The 14,799-nt window shown below is 38.9% G+C and overlaps 1 protein-coding gene across 3 annotated transcripts in view; it reads right to left on the bottom strand.

Moving 5' to 3' along the window:
* Positions 1-2,322: 2,322 nt before the first annotated feature.
* Positions 2,323-14,799, bottom strand: part of Ank2 (ankyrin 2) — a 212,764-nt gene continuing 200,287 nt past the window's right edge. For 2 of the 3 annotated variants that reach the window (XM_070022476.1, XM_070022477.1), the window contains 6 exons: positions 12,005-12,097; positions 11,434-11,517; positions 11,156-11,320; positions 9,647-9,829; positions 8,102-8,193; positions 2,323-4,658 (listed from right to left, as the gene is read on the bottom strand). In XM_070022476.1, coding sequence (XP_069878577.1) covers positions 4,475-4,658; positions 8,102-8,193; positions 9,647-9,829; positions 11,156-11,320; positions 11,434-11,517; positions 12,005-12,097 — 801 coding nt within the window. In that variant the 3' untranslated portion in view covers positions 2,323-4,474. The remainder of the gene's footprint in view (positions 4,659-8,101; positions 8,194-9,646; positions 9,830-11,155; positions 11,321-11,433; positions 11,518-12,004; positions 12,098-14,799) is intronic. The other variant, XM_070022478.1, reaches the window with a different exon arrangement.

The following is a 14,799-nucleotide window of genomic DNA, read 5'->3' as shown; positions in this document are numbered from 1 at the left end:
GGCATTTTGTGCTGGTCCTGGGACTTGAATTCAGGGTCTGTTGCTGTTCCTGAGCTTCTTTTGCTCAAGGCTAGCATTCTATCACTTGAGCCACAGCTCTACTACTGGCTCTTTTGGTAGTTTAGTGGAGATAAGAGTCTTATGGACTTTCCTGCCTGGGCTGGCTTCAAACTGTGATCCTCCCAGCTCAGACTCCTGAGTAGGTAAGGTTACAAGCATGGGCCACCAGCACCCAGCCAGGAGAGTATAGCTTTTAAGCAGAGATGCCAAATGAAAACAAAGACTTTCAAATTAGTTTAAACAGAATGAAAGCAAACAGATCATCTTTATACCATTATTCAGGAAAAAAACAACCATGTAGTGCTTTTCAATCTCATTGCATTTGTGTGCAGCATAGCTTTTACTGCTTTATTCTTAGGTTTGCCTACTTACTGATGCCCAGGCTCTCCATGCTGACATAAATTGAATGACACCACCAGCAGCTCATTCTCTAATTCAAGCCTGTATCAATGTGCGTGTGTGTAATTTGCCCCTTTTCGTGACTAATTCAAGTTATTTATGAAATGTGAATGATCTTTCCTCAGTCTGAAAGACTCCTTCCTCCCTACATATCTGTTCTATGCTTCCATCAGAAAGAATAACATTGTTCCATTCATAAAGAAATGGAAAGACGGAAAAAATTATATTAAGCCAAACCCAAAGAAGAGTATGTTGTATAATCTCCCTCATCGTTAAGATCTAGTATATGTATGCAATATTCTTCACAGGGGATCTCAATAACCCAACTGCTTAGTGTGTAGGACTACGTATAATGAAGTATAGCAAATGAATTCCAATTTATGGAAACAAGAGGTTCTTATTAGACCCTGTATGTAGTTTGTTCTTTTTTTCTCTAATGTTTTATTGTTTTGTTTCTCTTAGTTTTGTGTACTTTGTGTTTTGGATATTAGATAATGCAGTACGTGGAAGGGAAAGGGAATCACAGAAACAGCAGGACAATGGATGAACCGCAGTAACATTGATACTCACTTGACACTATGTTGATATGAACATTACAACCTGGGGGGAGGGGAATAAGGAGAGGTAAATGGGAGATAATGAGGGATGGAGTAAAAAAGATTAAAAACAAATGTACTTATTTGCCTTGCTTATGTAATGGTAACCGCTTTGTTCATCACTTTTTCAATTAAAAATAAAGTTAAATAAAATAACTACCAAAAAAGAAAGAAAATAAATACATATCTGTTGAAGGGTCAGAGAAATTACTGCATCCTTTTAATATGACTAATATATATTGTATGTATGTATAATTATATTATATATATTATAGAAGCACATATGGAATTATAGGAATTTTTCAAAAACTGAAACCAAGGGCTGGGAAGGTGGCTCAGTGGTAGAGCGCTTGCCTTGCATGCATGAGGCCCTGGGTTCGATTCCTCAGCACCACATAAGCAAAAAGAAAAAAGCCGGAAGTGGCACTGTGGCTCAAGTGGTAGAGCACTAGCCTTGAGCTGAAGAGCTGAGGGACAGTGGCCAGGCCCAGAGTTCAGGCCGCATGACCAGACCCCAAAAAAATTAAAAAAAAAAAACTGAAACCAAGCCCAACACTCTAAGCACCACTGATTTTAGAGCTTTATTTTGTTCTGTGTCGTGTATATGTGTAGATAGGTAATTGGACTTGAACTCAAGGCCTTTATGCTCAAGACTGTCTCTCTACCACTTGAACCCTACTGGCTTTTTGTTGGAGATCAGAGTTTCACAGACTTTTTTTGCCTACACTGGTTTAGAATTGCGATCCTCAGATCTCAGCCTCCTGAGTAGCTAGGACTATGGGCATGAGCCACCAGTGCCTGACTTTCTGTCAGTTTTTGTTCTGTCTTTATAGTAACACATTCATTTAATTTCTAATTCTTGGACTGTAAAAGAGAAACAAAACTCCAGAGCTGAATGCTGTTCTGAGCAGCAGGTATTTTGAGACAGTCAAGGCCCTGAGGAAAACAGCCTCAAAGGTACTGTAAACCCTACACCCTATTCTCCTCTTCAAATCCTCCAATTCCTATTTCTTATTAACTAGTGACTAAAAGTTCATCTCTTGTTGTGTATTGTGTCACAATAAAAATAAGTTGTTGTGGCCCAAGGCAGACTTTCTGTTTATCTGTGCTTCATAGAGTAGGCCTACAAGATATTCAGTTGCTAAATATAAAGCAATCTCTAAAAGTACTTTGTGAGTTCTGTGGGTTTCAAATCTATCTCATTTTTTTAATAGCCTCTTATGCACCTCAGATTGCAGACATGCAAGAAAGAACCAATTACTATTGCCACATTTAACACTTGTACATTTTATTTAGTTAAATCAGCCATTGTACAACATTGCAGCTATGTATTGTTAGTGTTGTATTTTGTTTCCATTAACTAATACATGCCCTCATAAATATATTCAATTAGTGTTATCACCATGGGAACAAGATGCTGATTCATCAACTGAAAAATCACTTCTTCTCACAGTATTCAAGTTTTTTTTTTGTTTTTTTGATAACACAGCAAAAAAAATCAAAAAAAAATCAAAGGAAGGTGAATAACCATTATGTTGCTACAGACATCATCTGCACTGCAAATAACACAACAGAAATGCTTTTCTTGAGCTCCAGTGAAGGTTTTGACAGGAAGGCCGTGGTATGTCTCAAAATTTCACCATAGGGTTCTCTTATTTTGGCTGCCAATGATTGCTTTATTTCCTATCCAACTAGCATTTGAGGCTTAGGAGATTTGGTTTATGGGAATCCTCCCTCCCAGTAGAATTTCTCTCTTGGCAACATTACTTTAAATGATGAAGTGCCATTGTTTGTCATGTCTCTTTTCTTTTTGTTTTGACATTCAGAGCAATGAGTCATTTTTGCACAACAGGAAAAGATCAGATAGAGTTGGAAAAAGTTCAGTTCCTGGAGGATAGATGCTTTTATTTTTGTTTTAATTCATTTTCATTGAATATAGTTTTCTTTAACAAATAACTGATTCAAAATGTATACTGTGTATATAATTGTGAATATATATATATAATGTCAAAATGTTACACAGTTCCAACCACTAGAGGAGTAAGAAACAGAATGTGAAAATCATTCGGATGGGTCTTCTCCCTTCTTGGAAACAAAGAAAAATGAAAAAGAAAAAGAAAAGTGCACAGATTCACTTCAGAGTTTCCCCGGGGGAAATTTGGATTTCAAATAAATAAACCCCAAATTTTAACCCACAACAAATTTGCCAAGGACTTCTCACTCTTTTCTGTAAGCTGAAAAACAGACCTAGCTAGAAAGTGAAGAGTATTCACTCAAGGGTCGAAAGGATGAAAACCATGAATGTAATTAGAAGAGGGGTTTTGACTGTGATTTTGACTTTTTTTTTCAAATGCCACATGCAGATAGTCAAGAGGATATAAACACAAAAAGAAAAGAGAAAAAGGAAAATTACTGCAATATGGTGAGGGGAATTTAATCTTTTAGTGTCGTGGGCAAAATCTTGTCTTCAATGGATTATCTACAGTGCAGTGGCCAGAAGGAAGGACCACCAGTAAGACAGTGTGGTTTGCAAAAAGCAACAATGAAAACTGGAAAACTACAGTAGTTATAGCTTTTAAAATACCCTGCCAACGTGTCCAAAAATCTCAAAGACCTGAAGACGCTAGAATGTCACCGGACGTTGCTTCTAGCAACTGAATACCTCATTGCTTTGACCTGTTTTGCCTTCCGTTCCTTTGCCCACACCCTCAAGAGCCTAATGGTGTCATAAATTATTGCTGGTCAGCACCAGCTGTCACTTCTTAGTTAGGACAGTGTTTTTTTTTTCAATATTATTAACCCATGTTTTATTAGGAGCAATGGTTACTCTGGAAGTGGTAGGACATGGTAGGTAGGTCTGAAGTGCTTCTTTTGCAATATTAACATTCGATTGTGTTAGCAATATCTTAATTAACCGTTATTCAGCCATTTCTAGAGGCCTTTGATGCCATGATGCCCAGTGACGTTATGCTAGGCAGTGGCTTTGATTTTAATATGTGGTTGATCTGAGCATCTCAGCTATATACATTATATACGGATACATCCCTCCGAAGGAGTCCTCTATCTGTTACTGGAAGAGATCTGCAGGTGAAGTCTTCTGATCAATGAATTTCCATGGAGCTGGTTGCAGAAGCAAAGCACAACAGAGGCGGCCAGTTCCCTGGATAGCACAGACACACAAGGTAGTGAGTGGATAGAGCATCCAGAATGAAGGATGCTATCTTTGGTCACAAATTAGCTTTGTAGTTAAAGAGGATGTGGAAGAAGGGGGGGGGGAAATCAAAGGGCTCTATATTTGCTAACAGTGGCAATGTCAGGGGAATCCCATTGATTAGGCCAGTTAGGTCATTCTTCTAAGGAAGTGGAAAGTTGCATATTGAGTGAATGTGTGGTTTCTGGTGTGAGAACTGGGCAGTCCTTCATTGGGCCTCTTGCTTTGAGTCCTCCTTGCAGAAATGCCGAAGGAGTTGCTGGAGATCGCGCTGGAGGTCATCCTGCTCCAGTGCCTCTGCTACGTCCTCCAGCTGCTCCAGGTCAATGTGTGTCCCACGCTGGTCCTTCACCACAGCCCTCTTCTGTGTACTCGCCTTACTCATTGTTGTCCTAGAAGAGAGAAGAGATATTTGGACTCTTCATTGGGAAAAGGCAGCTGGTAGGTCTGAGGGTAAACTGATATTAAAGTGGTTCCTGAATTCATTCTAGGTAATTCCACACCAAATGACTAGTATAACTACACCTGCCTTTTTTGCGTGCACCAGTCCTGGGGACTTAAACTCTGGGCCTAAATGCCATCCCTGAGCATTTGTGCTCAGAGCTAGCACTGGATCACTTGAGCCACCGCTCCACTTCTGGCTTTTTGGTAGACAATTGGAGATAAGAGTCCTATGGACTTTCCTGCTTGGGCTGCCTTCAAACTGTGATCCACACGGATCCTCCTGAGTAGCTTTATTAGTGTGAGCCCCCTGTCTCCAGCTTCATCTATTTCTTTTAAACATGATTCCCATATCCAGAAACTTTACTCATGAGTTTTTAAAAAGTTTTTTATTTGGAAGACAATGTATTTTTTAATCTTTAGGAAGTAATTGAAACCATTCTTGAATAAGATAGTCTCAAAAAAGAAACTATGTCATCAGTGGTGTTTTGGTTAAGTGGCAACGATCTAAAAGAGCTTCATCCATCCTGAAAAAACGATTCCATTTTTTTGACAGGCTAAGAAAATCCTCTGAAATTTAACGTGTGCAAAACACTTTAGCTAACTGTTTCATTCTTAAAATCATTTTGCCATCCCATTTCCCCAAATTATTTTCGAATAGAATATTGCCACGAGTCACAGATCTTTAAAAACAGAATGATTATTTGCTCAATATACAAGAAAAGCAACTATCCTCATAAGAGGCCTACAAGGCTTCCTGTGGAGTTGAGGAAGGAGAAAGAGAGAGAGAGAAAGCGTCCTCTGCAAGGAAAATGCTACTTCTGTATTTTCAGAACCATAGTATTTTGCTCCTTCAGTATATCCTACTATACTTCATCATCAATCTGACATATTCCTGCTATTCATTGGACTAATGATTACTTAAGAGGCAAGCCCAGTGGCTCACAACTATAATCCAGCTGATCAGGAGACTTGAGATCTGAGGATCACAGTTCGTAAGACTCATCTTCAATTAACCAAAAAAGACACAAGTGGAAACATGGCTCAAATGGGTAAAGTGCTACTCCTGAGTGAAAAAGCTAAAGGACAGTACTCAGACACTGAATTCAAGCCCCAGTGCTAGCTCAACAACAACAAAAATATATGTAAGAGGCTATCACTCATCATTACATTTCATACAATTATTGCATCATGATGCAATAATTTCATTCTCTGTTCTTCTTACTGCCTACTTGGAACTATTGGATGAATGTTATCTATATCATTATAACAAACACAGAAACTTGATCTTTGAGAATTAAAGCAACGTCTCCCATTTGAAACATTAGCATGTCCTGGTTCCAAAAGTCCAGCGTCCCAGAGCCTGAATCCTCAATGACAAAACCCTACATCTATACTTAAACCAGTAAAGGGAAGGACCAGTATTGGCTCAATTATCTCTATGGATTCCAAGTGTTCAGAGGTGAGAAGCTCTGCGTACCCCAATACCTCTACACATTCATTAAGCTCATCCCGAATTATAAAAATGACTTACTTCAGACAAAATACTTTCAACTTTCTTTTGAACATCCCTTCCCCTCCTCTTTTCTCTCACATTCTCTTACTCTCCCTTCTGATACTGCATGGATTATTTTGCATTTGAAGATAAAGTTAATTTTGTTCTTCTCGAATAAAAAAAAAGTTAAACTTGACTGCAATGGTTGAAGTCAGATTATGTTTTTCTAACTATTGAATAGCTTAACTTTATTTCCTCCCCCTCCCCACAAAAAAAGGATAAAGATCTGACAGAAAGTAGGCTTTACTGCGTTAGTGTCACAAGCTTGACCTCAATCTCCGGATATTTTCCTACATTTTCTGCAAGTGTATGCAGATGAGCATACTCATGAATATGATATATGCATATGGTCAAAACACCTTCAGTAGGATGAGTGACTGTGGGAATCAAATGGACTAAATCCATAGCTTCAAATTCAACTGCTACAATGGAGCATCTCACAGATCTTCTGACTCTAGGACACACAGCGGTTACATAATTTCATCAGAACAACTGAATAAAAGACTTCAACATGAGATGAAGCACTTTTCTCCTTAATTCATGAGCGTTTTAAGGTTCTAAGAGAACAATTGTACCCTTTCAAATTCCTAGCTGCTACTGCTTTTCACATTTGATTGGAGGGTGGGATGGTGACAGAACCTTTAATTTTGCTGTTCTAATTATTATGTTCTGAGAGCTTAAAATAGCTGGTAGAGTACTATACATGATCATCTTTTCTTTTCAATGAAATGAAAGGCACAATAGTAACTTGGATTCCCATTGTGTCTCCACCCCAACCTCTACCCCCCACCCGAAAGAAGCTGAGAACATTCTGTTAATCCTGATAGCACTCATAGTGCAGCTACAGGACCACCTGCAGGGTGCTCAAACTCATGTATCAAATCCATGGCAGTTCACTGCATCGCACTGCTAGTGGTCTTCTTATTTTCCTTCTTTGCCTTATTTGAAGGTACTTGTACAAAGGGATTTCTAGTCAACCAATCAGTTTGTAAATACAATGCGTCTTGATCCATGCTACCCCTTTCATCATGTTCCTCCCTCTTTCCCAATGCCACCCAGCCAGTACCCTTCTATCTGCAGAGAAAGTACCATGTAGTACCACCTCCCACACTTTTTTACTTCCTAAATCCCCCAGTTCAGCATCACTAGATACACTCCCATTTCTGGACATCCAAGTCATGCTTACATTTACTTGTCACTTGCATGCAGAGTCATGAAACATCATGTTAAAACTTAAAAGCATGGTGTACCCATAAGTAATGATTGGCTGTGACTGAGCTGAATGTAGCTTGTCCCCAAATTGAGTTGTGAGCAATTGATTAGATAAAGCATCTCTCCTTGTGCTCTTTAACTCTATCAGCACAAGGTGAGTCACCAGTGCCTTCACTTCAACTACATTAGTGACACTATAGAGAGGTAAATAAGCCCCAGGGAGTCTGGTTGTATAAAGTTATGCCTCACAATCACTGTGCCTCTGGGTTAAATTCAGGGGGGAGAGGAGGGGTGTAGGAGGTGGGGGAAGGAAGGGATAGTGGAAGAACAACAAGGGAGGGGTAACAATGCTCGACAAGAAAAGTACTCATTGCCTGACTCATGTACAGCATGCCTGACTCATGTACAGCATCTTCACAATAAAGTAAAATTAAAAAAAATCAAGTATCAGGAGATGCTCTAGGTGCAGTACAACAACATATCTGAGCAAAGACCTAAAATATAGAAGAGTTAGCAGTTCCTGAGGGTTTCCAGGGGATTTGCCATGGTTCTATCCTTCTTTTCTTAAAACTGGAAATGTGCTTCATAGTGTTAGTTGACAAAGCATCACACCATGCTAACCCAAACCTTTTAATTATTGATCCATCCTCTTTTAGGATCTCATTCTCTACTAAACTGGGAAAGTGAACCTTCAGGTGGCTACCTGTGTAACTCAAAGCCTGGGGTGGGAAAGAAGGAAAACAAAGCATCACTTATCATAAACCAATTTTCAATCTATCTGCTGCTTTGCAAATCCACAGTCAGTATGAAAGAAGATATCTGATTAGGTATAAAAGTAGTTCCCAGGAGTTGATCTGTAAATTGAGTTTTATTTAACAAGTCCTTGAAAATTCTTTCCATTCTATGAAAGATTTTTTTATATTATGTTACAAAAATCTGCTAACTAACATCCATAATGCCTGACTGAATTTCTTTCTTGCCTGACTCCTTTCTTCCTTCTGGGCAGAGCTGAATAATAAATACAATTACTACAGGCAAAAACATAGACATGAAGTCCAGTGTGTAAAAACTCAGAAAACTTAGCCACTGAACATTCAAGATTACCAGTTGTCAGATGTGAAGACCTGGAAATATCTAACGATCATTTGCCTGTAATATCCAAATACATTTACATATATTTTAAATACGTTTTGCAGACATAGATAATTTTAAGCACTCCTGGGAAACAAAGCCAGGGCCTTGTTAATGCTTAACAAGCATAGAGATACAGATGCAGCCCTGGTCTGGGACTAAAAGAGAATACATCTCTGCATGTAACTTCAAAATGGTTCAATAACCAAAATATCTTTTGTAATTATTTGCATGTGTTTTAGGACCATATGTATTTCAGAATTTAGATTGCTAATAGATATCATGATGAATCCATTGTGCATTACAAATACACCAGAAAGATACAACATCCTGTAATCAAACTCCATTTATATTCACACAAAATCTATAAATTTTCACTTGGTGTACTATAAAAAGGCTCCATATAGTTTTATGCTAGATCATGTCAGGTGTTAGGTGAGGCTTATCCAGGAGGTCATGCCAAGTCTTACTAGTTTGCTCTTAACTTAGAAAATTCATTTTGATCTTTGGAATATTCAAACTTGGAACTCAGAATAAGAGTCTATAGATTTACCACTGAAAACCCATTTTCTAATTGCTGAGAACCAGCAATGGTTATTCTTTTTCATGAACAGATATAAAGAATTTTATCTAAATTTCTTTAGTGCCTATCATTGTTAATATTGAGAATATTAGCAAGCCAAGATAATTTGTAGTACCTTTGCTTCTTTTCCTTATAAACTGCGATAATAGGACATTGCTGTTGTTCTTACGTAAGATACACTTTACTTCTGACATTCTGATTTTGGCTTAGTCCAAGTGAATCCGAATAGTTTTGGATTTTTCAAAGCTCATAGGCTGGCTAGGATGAAGGCTACAGGTTGAGCAAACATTCCTTCTCCATATGCATTATTCAAACAGGAAATAAAGTCTCTTGAATTGGTCTCGAGACTTCTATGAAGTCACGTATGAGATGATACAATGGCGATGTCCACTTTAAACGCAATGCAAACATAAAACACATGTACAAAGCAAATAAAACAAGGTGGAATGCTTCTATACCTCTTCAAAGTCATCTTTGGCTGAAGGAAGGTCAGTGGCTAGCCTAGAATCCCCCAGATGCTTTTCCATCCTCTCTCCACGTACCATAGTTGTCTTAACAACTTTGCTGACTCTACGGCCTTCTACTGGTTCAGCCTGAAATTGTGAGGTGCTGGACAAAATGCTGGGTTCAGATAAAGTTACCTGATGGACACACAATACACAATTTCTGATGAACACAATATGACAAATAATGAAACTAATAATGTTGAAGGAAAACAACACATGATGACTGGAATATAATCTGCTGGACTTCTAGCAAACATTATTTTGGAAGTAAGAATCATAATTGGCTGGGGATATGTGTTTAATGACTGTTTCCATTGGACCTACTCAACCAGTTAATCAGCCACTTGGATAGAAATGCATGGGTCCATTTTATTTTGTTGTTGTTGTTTGTATGTTTTTGTTTTGTACTGAGGCTTGAACACAGGGCCTCATGCTTTCCCTCAGCTTTTTCTACTCAAGGCTGACATTCTACCACTTGAGTAAGCTCCATTCTTGTTTTTTTGCTGGTTAAGTGGAGATAAGAGTCTATGGATTTTCCTATCTGGAATGGCTTTGAACTGTCATCCTCAGTTCTTAGCCTCCTGAGTAGCTAGGATTACAGGTGTGAGCCACTGGCACTGGGCTCAGGGTGTGAATATCACACATTAATCTAGAGTGGCCTTTGGAAGGCAGGGGTGACAATCAGGCCAGAGCACCTCAAGACTTCATATCTTCATAGCTTACTTGCCAGAAAATAGAATTTCATTCTTTATTTTGTTGTTGGTTATTTTTTTGTTGGTCTTTGTTTTGTGGTTATTGTTGAACTTAGGGCCTGAGCACTGAGCTTTATTTATTTATTTTTTTGTCGGTCATGTGGCCTGAATTCTGGGCCTGGGCGCTGTTCCTCAGCTCTTGAGCTCAAGACTAGTGCTCTACCATTTCAGCCACAGTGCCACTTCCAGCTTTTTCTGCTTATGTGGTGCTGAGGAATTGAACCCAGGGACTCATGCATGCAAGGCAAGCACTCTACCACTGAGCCACCTTCTCAGCCCCCCTGTGCTTTTTATGATCAAGGCCACAGCACCACTTTCAGCTTTGTCTGTGGTTAATTGGAGATAAGAGTCTCATAGCCTTTCCTGATTACTTCAAACTGCAATCCTCAGATCTCAGCCACCTGAGTAGCTAGGAGTACAGGGATGAGCCAAGCAGAATTTCATTCTTTGACTTTGGGATTTCTGTCATCATTAACTATGAATTAAATAGAAATAAAAATGACAAAACAAGGACAATGAGGATAATGGTAACAAAGCTCTTAGGAGGTTATTTGAAAATTATACAAAGTCATGAAACAGGAAAAAATGGAATATGTAAAGACAGTAGATTTTCATAGAAAGACCAACAGGAACATAGAATCTCCTTCATCTTCCTTGAACTCCAATTTGTTCTCTAGGCAATAGGACTTGGACAACTGGTTGACCTCACCTCTGACTGTTCAGTGTCACTCTTCAACACCACACGTTTTATAACTTTGGAATAGCCATCCCCATCCTCGATGCTGATAGGTTCCTGGGGCATCCCTTGCATGGTAATCTCTTCTTTCTCTGTGCCATCAGAGGCTACATACCGTCTAATGATTTTCCTAGTAACCTGAAATACAGTTCATGGATGTGTCTTGTTTCTGGGTTGCACCACTGGAGTGATTAAAAAAATATTAAACAGAAAGTGTGAAATTAGCCGTGTAAGAAAACACAAGCCAGTACCTTCTTCACGACGGTGTGTCCATGTTCGTCAATATACTCTTCTTCTGTGACGGTTTCTGGGGGTATATCAGGCATATCATCGCCCTAAGTAGTTGAAACAAGAGATTTACTTTACTCTGCACTGTTCCTGAGGAACCCTGTCCAAGTGCTTATAATGGGAGGAATGTTAGAAAACCAAAGGCAAGGCTGAAAAGCATTCCTGAGATGCAAAATTCCTGATTATTTAACAAAAAGAAGAAGAAGAAGAAGAAGAAGAAGCAGGTGAGTAATAACATGCATAGGAGGTTGTAATCAAAGTTAGGTAAACAAAGGAACAAATAACACAAGATAAATAGATTAGCAAGAACTGAAGAATGGAATCTTCCTGCTGTCTGCTCTCTTGGAGGTGGGCTGCAGATGTGGCTGCCATTGCATTTCTTTATCAACAAAAAGGGGAAAGTGAAGGGCTGCTTTCCAGTGGTCATGCATTACTGAAGGAACATGCCAAGCTTCTATTGCTCCAGGTGCATCACTCTGTAAGGGTACATGGACAGAACTGCCCCAGACGTGCAGCATGGTCAATAGCTGATACCTGAATAATAACTCTTCGGCGGACAACCCTGGTAGTTACCATCGCCTCCTCATCAGAGCTGACCTCCAGCTCCCCTAATTCCTCCATTATCTCCTGGTGGAAGCACGGAAGCACCCAGTTGTTTTACTTTTTGAAGTTAACTTTTTCTATGTAGTTTACATTGAACACATGATCTTCCTACCACAGCCTCCTGGATATGGAGTTACAGGAATGCACCACTGTGCCCAGCTATCTCGTTGAATTTCACATGCTAAGAAATGACTTCTCTACTGCATTCTGCTTTAACTCACATTGTGTTCTGAAAGTTTTATTCATGGAGCTTTTGGTGGAAAAATCAGATGTGTGGTATGGTCTCAAGCATCAACAAGTATATGTAGTTTTTTAGTTCATGCAATGGGGAAAAATACCCATGATTCTGAGAGTTGTCAGAGAAATCATCTGTCAAAATCTGTCTAAAGAAATATCTTTCCCACCTAACTTATACTATGGAAAACTCCTAATGAATAGCTGAAAGAAATGTTTCCAAACCTTGTGGGCAGCATAGTGCAGCAATGTAAGCCATAAGGTTCTTGTTTAGACTTGAAATTATTAACTCACACCTGTAGGCATGGCTCATGCTTGCCCTAGAACTTTCCACAGGAAGTCATCATTTCCCATAGCTACTATCTAGTTGTTAGCACATTTCCCTGGCATTGACAAGGTCAGGATATGAATAATATTAGGTTTGTTTGGAGGAGAAGTTACAAATAAGACCAAATGGGTTTGACCTAAAGTCAAAGATGAGTCTAAGAACATAAATTAAGATTAAAGCTATGTCTTACAAATCACTCTTTCCTGAGGAATAGCATTTGTTTCCTTCCTTTTCCATCCTTTCTTCCCTTTTCTTCTCCCTTCTTGTCATTTTTCTCACTCACCTGTCTGACAGTTTACTACGTAGCTAACGCTGACTCTAACTCTCAATCTTACTGCCTCAACTTCTTGAGGGCTCTGGGACTACAGGCGTATGCCACCATATCTATCTTGGATTTTTAATTTTTGTCAAAGGAAAAAAATCTCAATTTGCTTAACATATCTAAAAATATACTAGCTAGAAGTTGGGCACCAATGGTTCACACCTGTAATCTTAACTATTTAGGAAACTGAGATCTGAGTATCATGATTCTAAGCCAGCCCGGGCAGGAAAGTTTGTGAGACTCTTACCTCCAATTAAATACCAAGAAGCTGGAAGTGGAGTTGTGGATCAAATGGTAGAGTGCTAGCCTTGAGCAAGAAAGCTCAGGGATGGCACTCAGGCCCTGAGCTCAAGCCCAGGACTGGTACAAAAACCCTAGTTAGAATTCTCTGCTAAAGAAAAACATACATATTCTAAACAAAATTGTATTTTAATACGGCCAACAAGATTAGTAACTAAAATTGGAAGTTCAGTTTTCATATTATGAACATGAGAACTTAAGAGTCAACACATAAAGTGATCAGATATAAGTGGAAACCCATCAAGAATGCATGGGACACTATGACCAGGTAGGCTTCATCCCAGAGACACAGGGATGGTTTAACATACGTAAGTCAATAAATGTAATCCAACATATCAACAGAGCCAAGGTCAAGAATCACATGATTATCGCTACAGATGCAGAAAAGGCCTTTGACAAAATTCAACATTCATTCATGCTAAAAGCTCTGGAGAAAATAGGAATAGAAGGAACATTTCTAAAAACAATAAAAGCCATTTATGACAGACCAATAGCCAATATTATACTAAATGGGGAAAAGCTACAACCAATTCTCCTAAAATCAGGAACAAGGCAAGGATGCCCACTGTCTCCACTCCTCTTCAATATAGTCCTAGAACCCTTAGCCAGGGCAATAAGGCAAGAAAAAGACATTAAAGGGATCCTCATAGGAAAAGAAGAAGTTAAACTATCCCTTTTTGCAGATGACATGATACTATACCTCCACGATCCCAAAAACTCCATCCCCAAACTCTTAGAAATCATAAATCACTTCGGCAAAATAGCAGGATACAAAATAAACCCACAAAAATCAGTTGCCTTCCTATACACTGATAATGTACAGGAAGAGAGGGAAATAAAGGGAGCAACCCCATTCACAATAACCTCCCGAAAAATAAAATATTTAGGAATTAACCTAACCAAAGATGTAAAAGAACTATTTAATGAGAACTATAAAAAGTTAAAGAAAGAAATTGCAGAAGACACTAGGAAATGGAAAGACCTCCCATGCTCCTGGATAGGCCGACTTAATATAGTAAAGATGGTAATACTTCCAAAACTAATATACAAATTCAACGCAATTCCTATTAAAATCCCAATGACGTACATCACTGAAATACAGAAAACAGTCCAAAAATTCATATGGAACAACAAAAGACCTAGAATAGCCAAAACAATTCTAGGGGATAAAGACAATATGGGAGGGCTATCCATGCCGAACTTCAAACTCTACTACAGAGCTATAATAACAAAGACAGCATGGTACTGGCACAAAAACAGACCCGAAGACCAATGGAACAGAATAGAAGATCCAGAAATAAATCCACAGGCCTACAGCCAGCTGATATTCGACAAAGGAGCCAAAGACATACAATGGAAGAAACACAGCCTCTTCAACCGCTGGTGCTGGGAAAACTGGGCAGCCACATGCAGAAAACTAAAAGTGGACCCCAGCCTATCACCATGCACCAACATCAACTCAAAATGGATTAAAGACCTTAACATTAAACCTGAATCTCTGAAACTACTGCAGGACAGAGTAGGAGAGACACTTGAACTAAT

Source organism: Dipodomys merriami, unplaced genomic scaffold (assembly GCF_024711535.1).
Source record: "Dipodomys merriami isolate MVZ:Mamm:240054 unplaced genomic scaffold, mDipMer1.0.p SCAF_15, whole genome shotgun sequence".
Taxonomy (NCBI): domain Eukaryota; kingdom Metazoa; phylum Chordata; class Mammalia; order Rodentia; family Heteromyidae; genus Dipodomys; species Dipodomys merriami.
The sequence above is the reverse complement of the archived record's forward strand: the minus strand, read 5'-3'. Positions and strand labels throughout refer to the sequence as shown.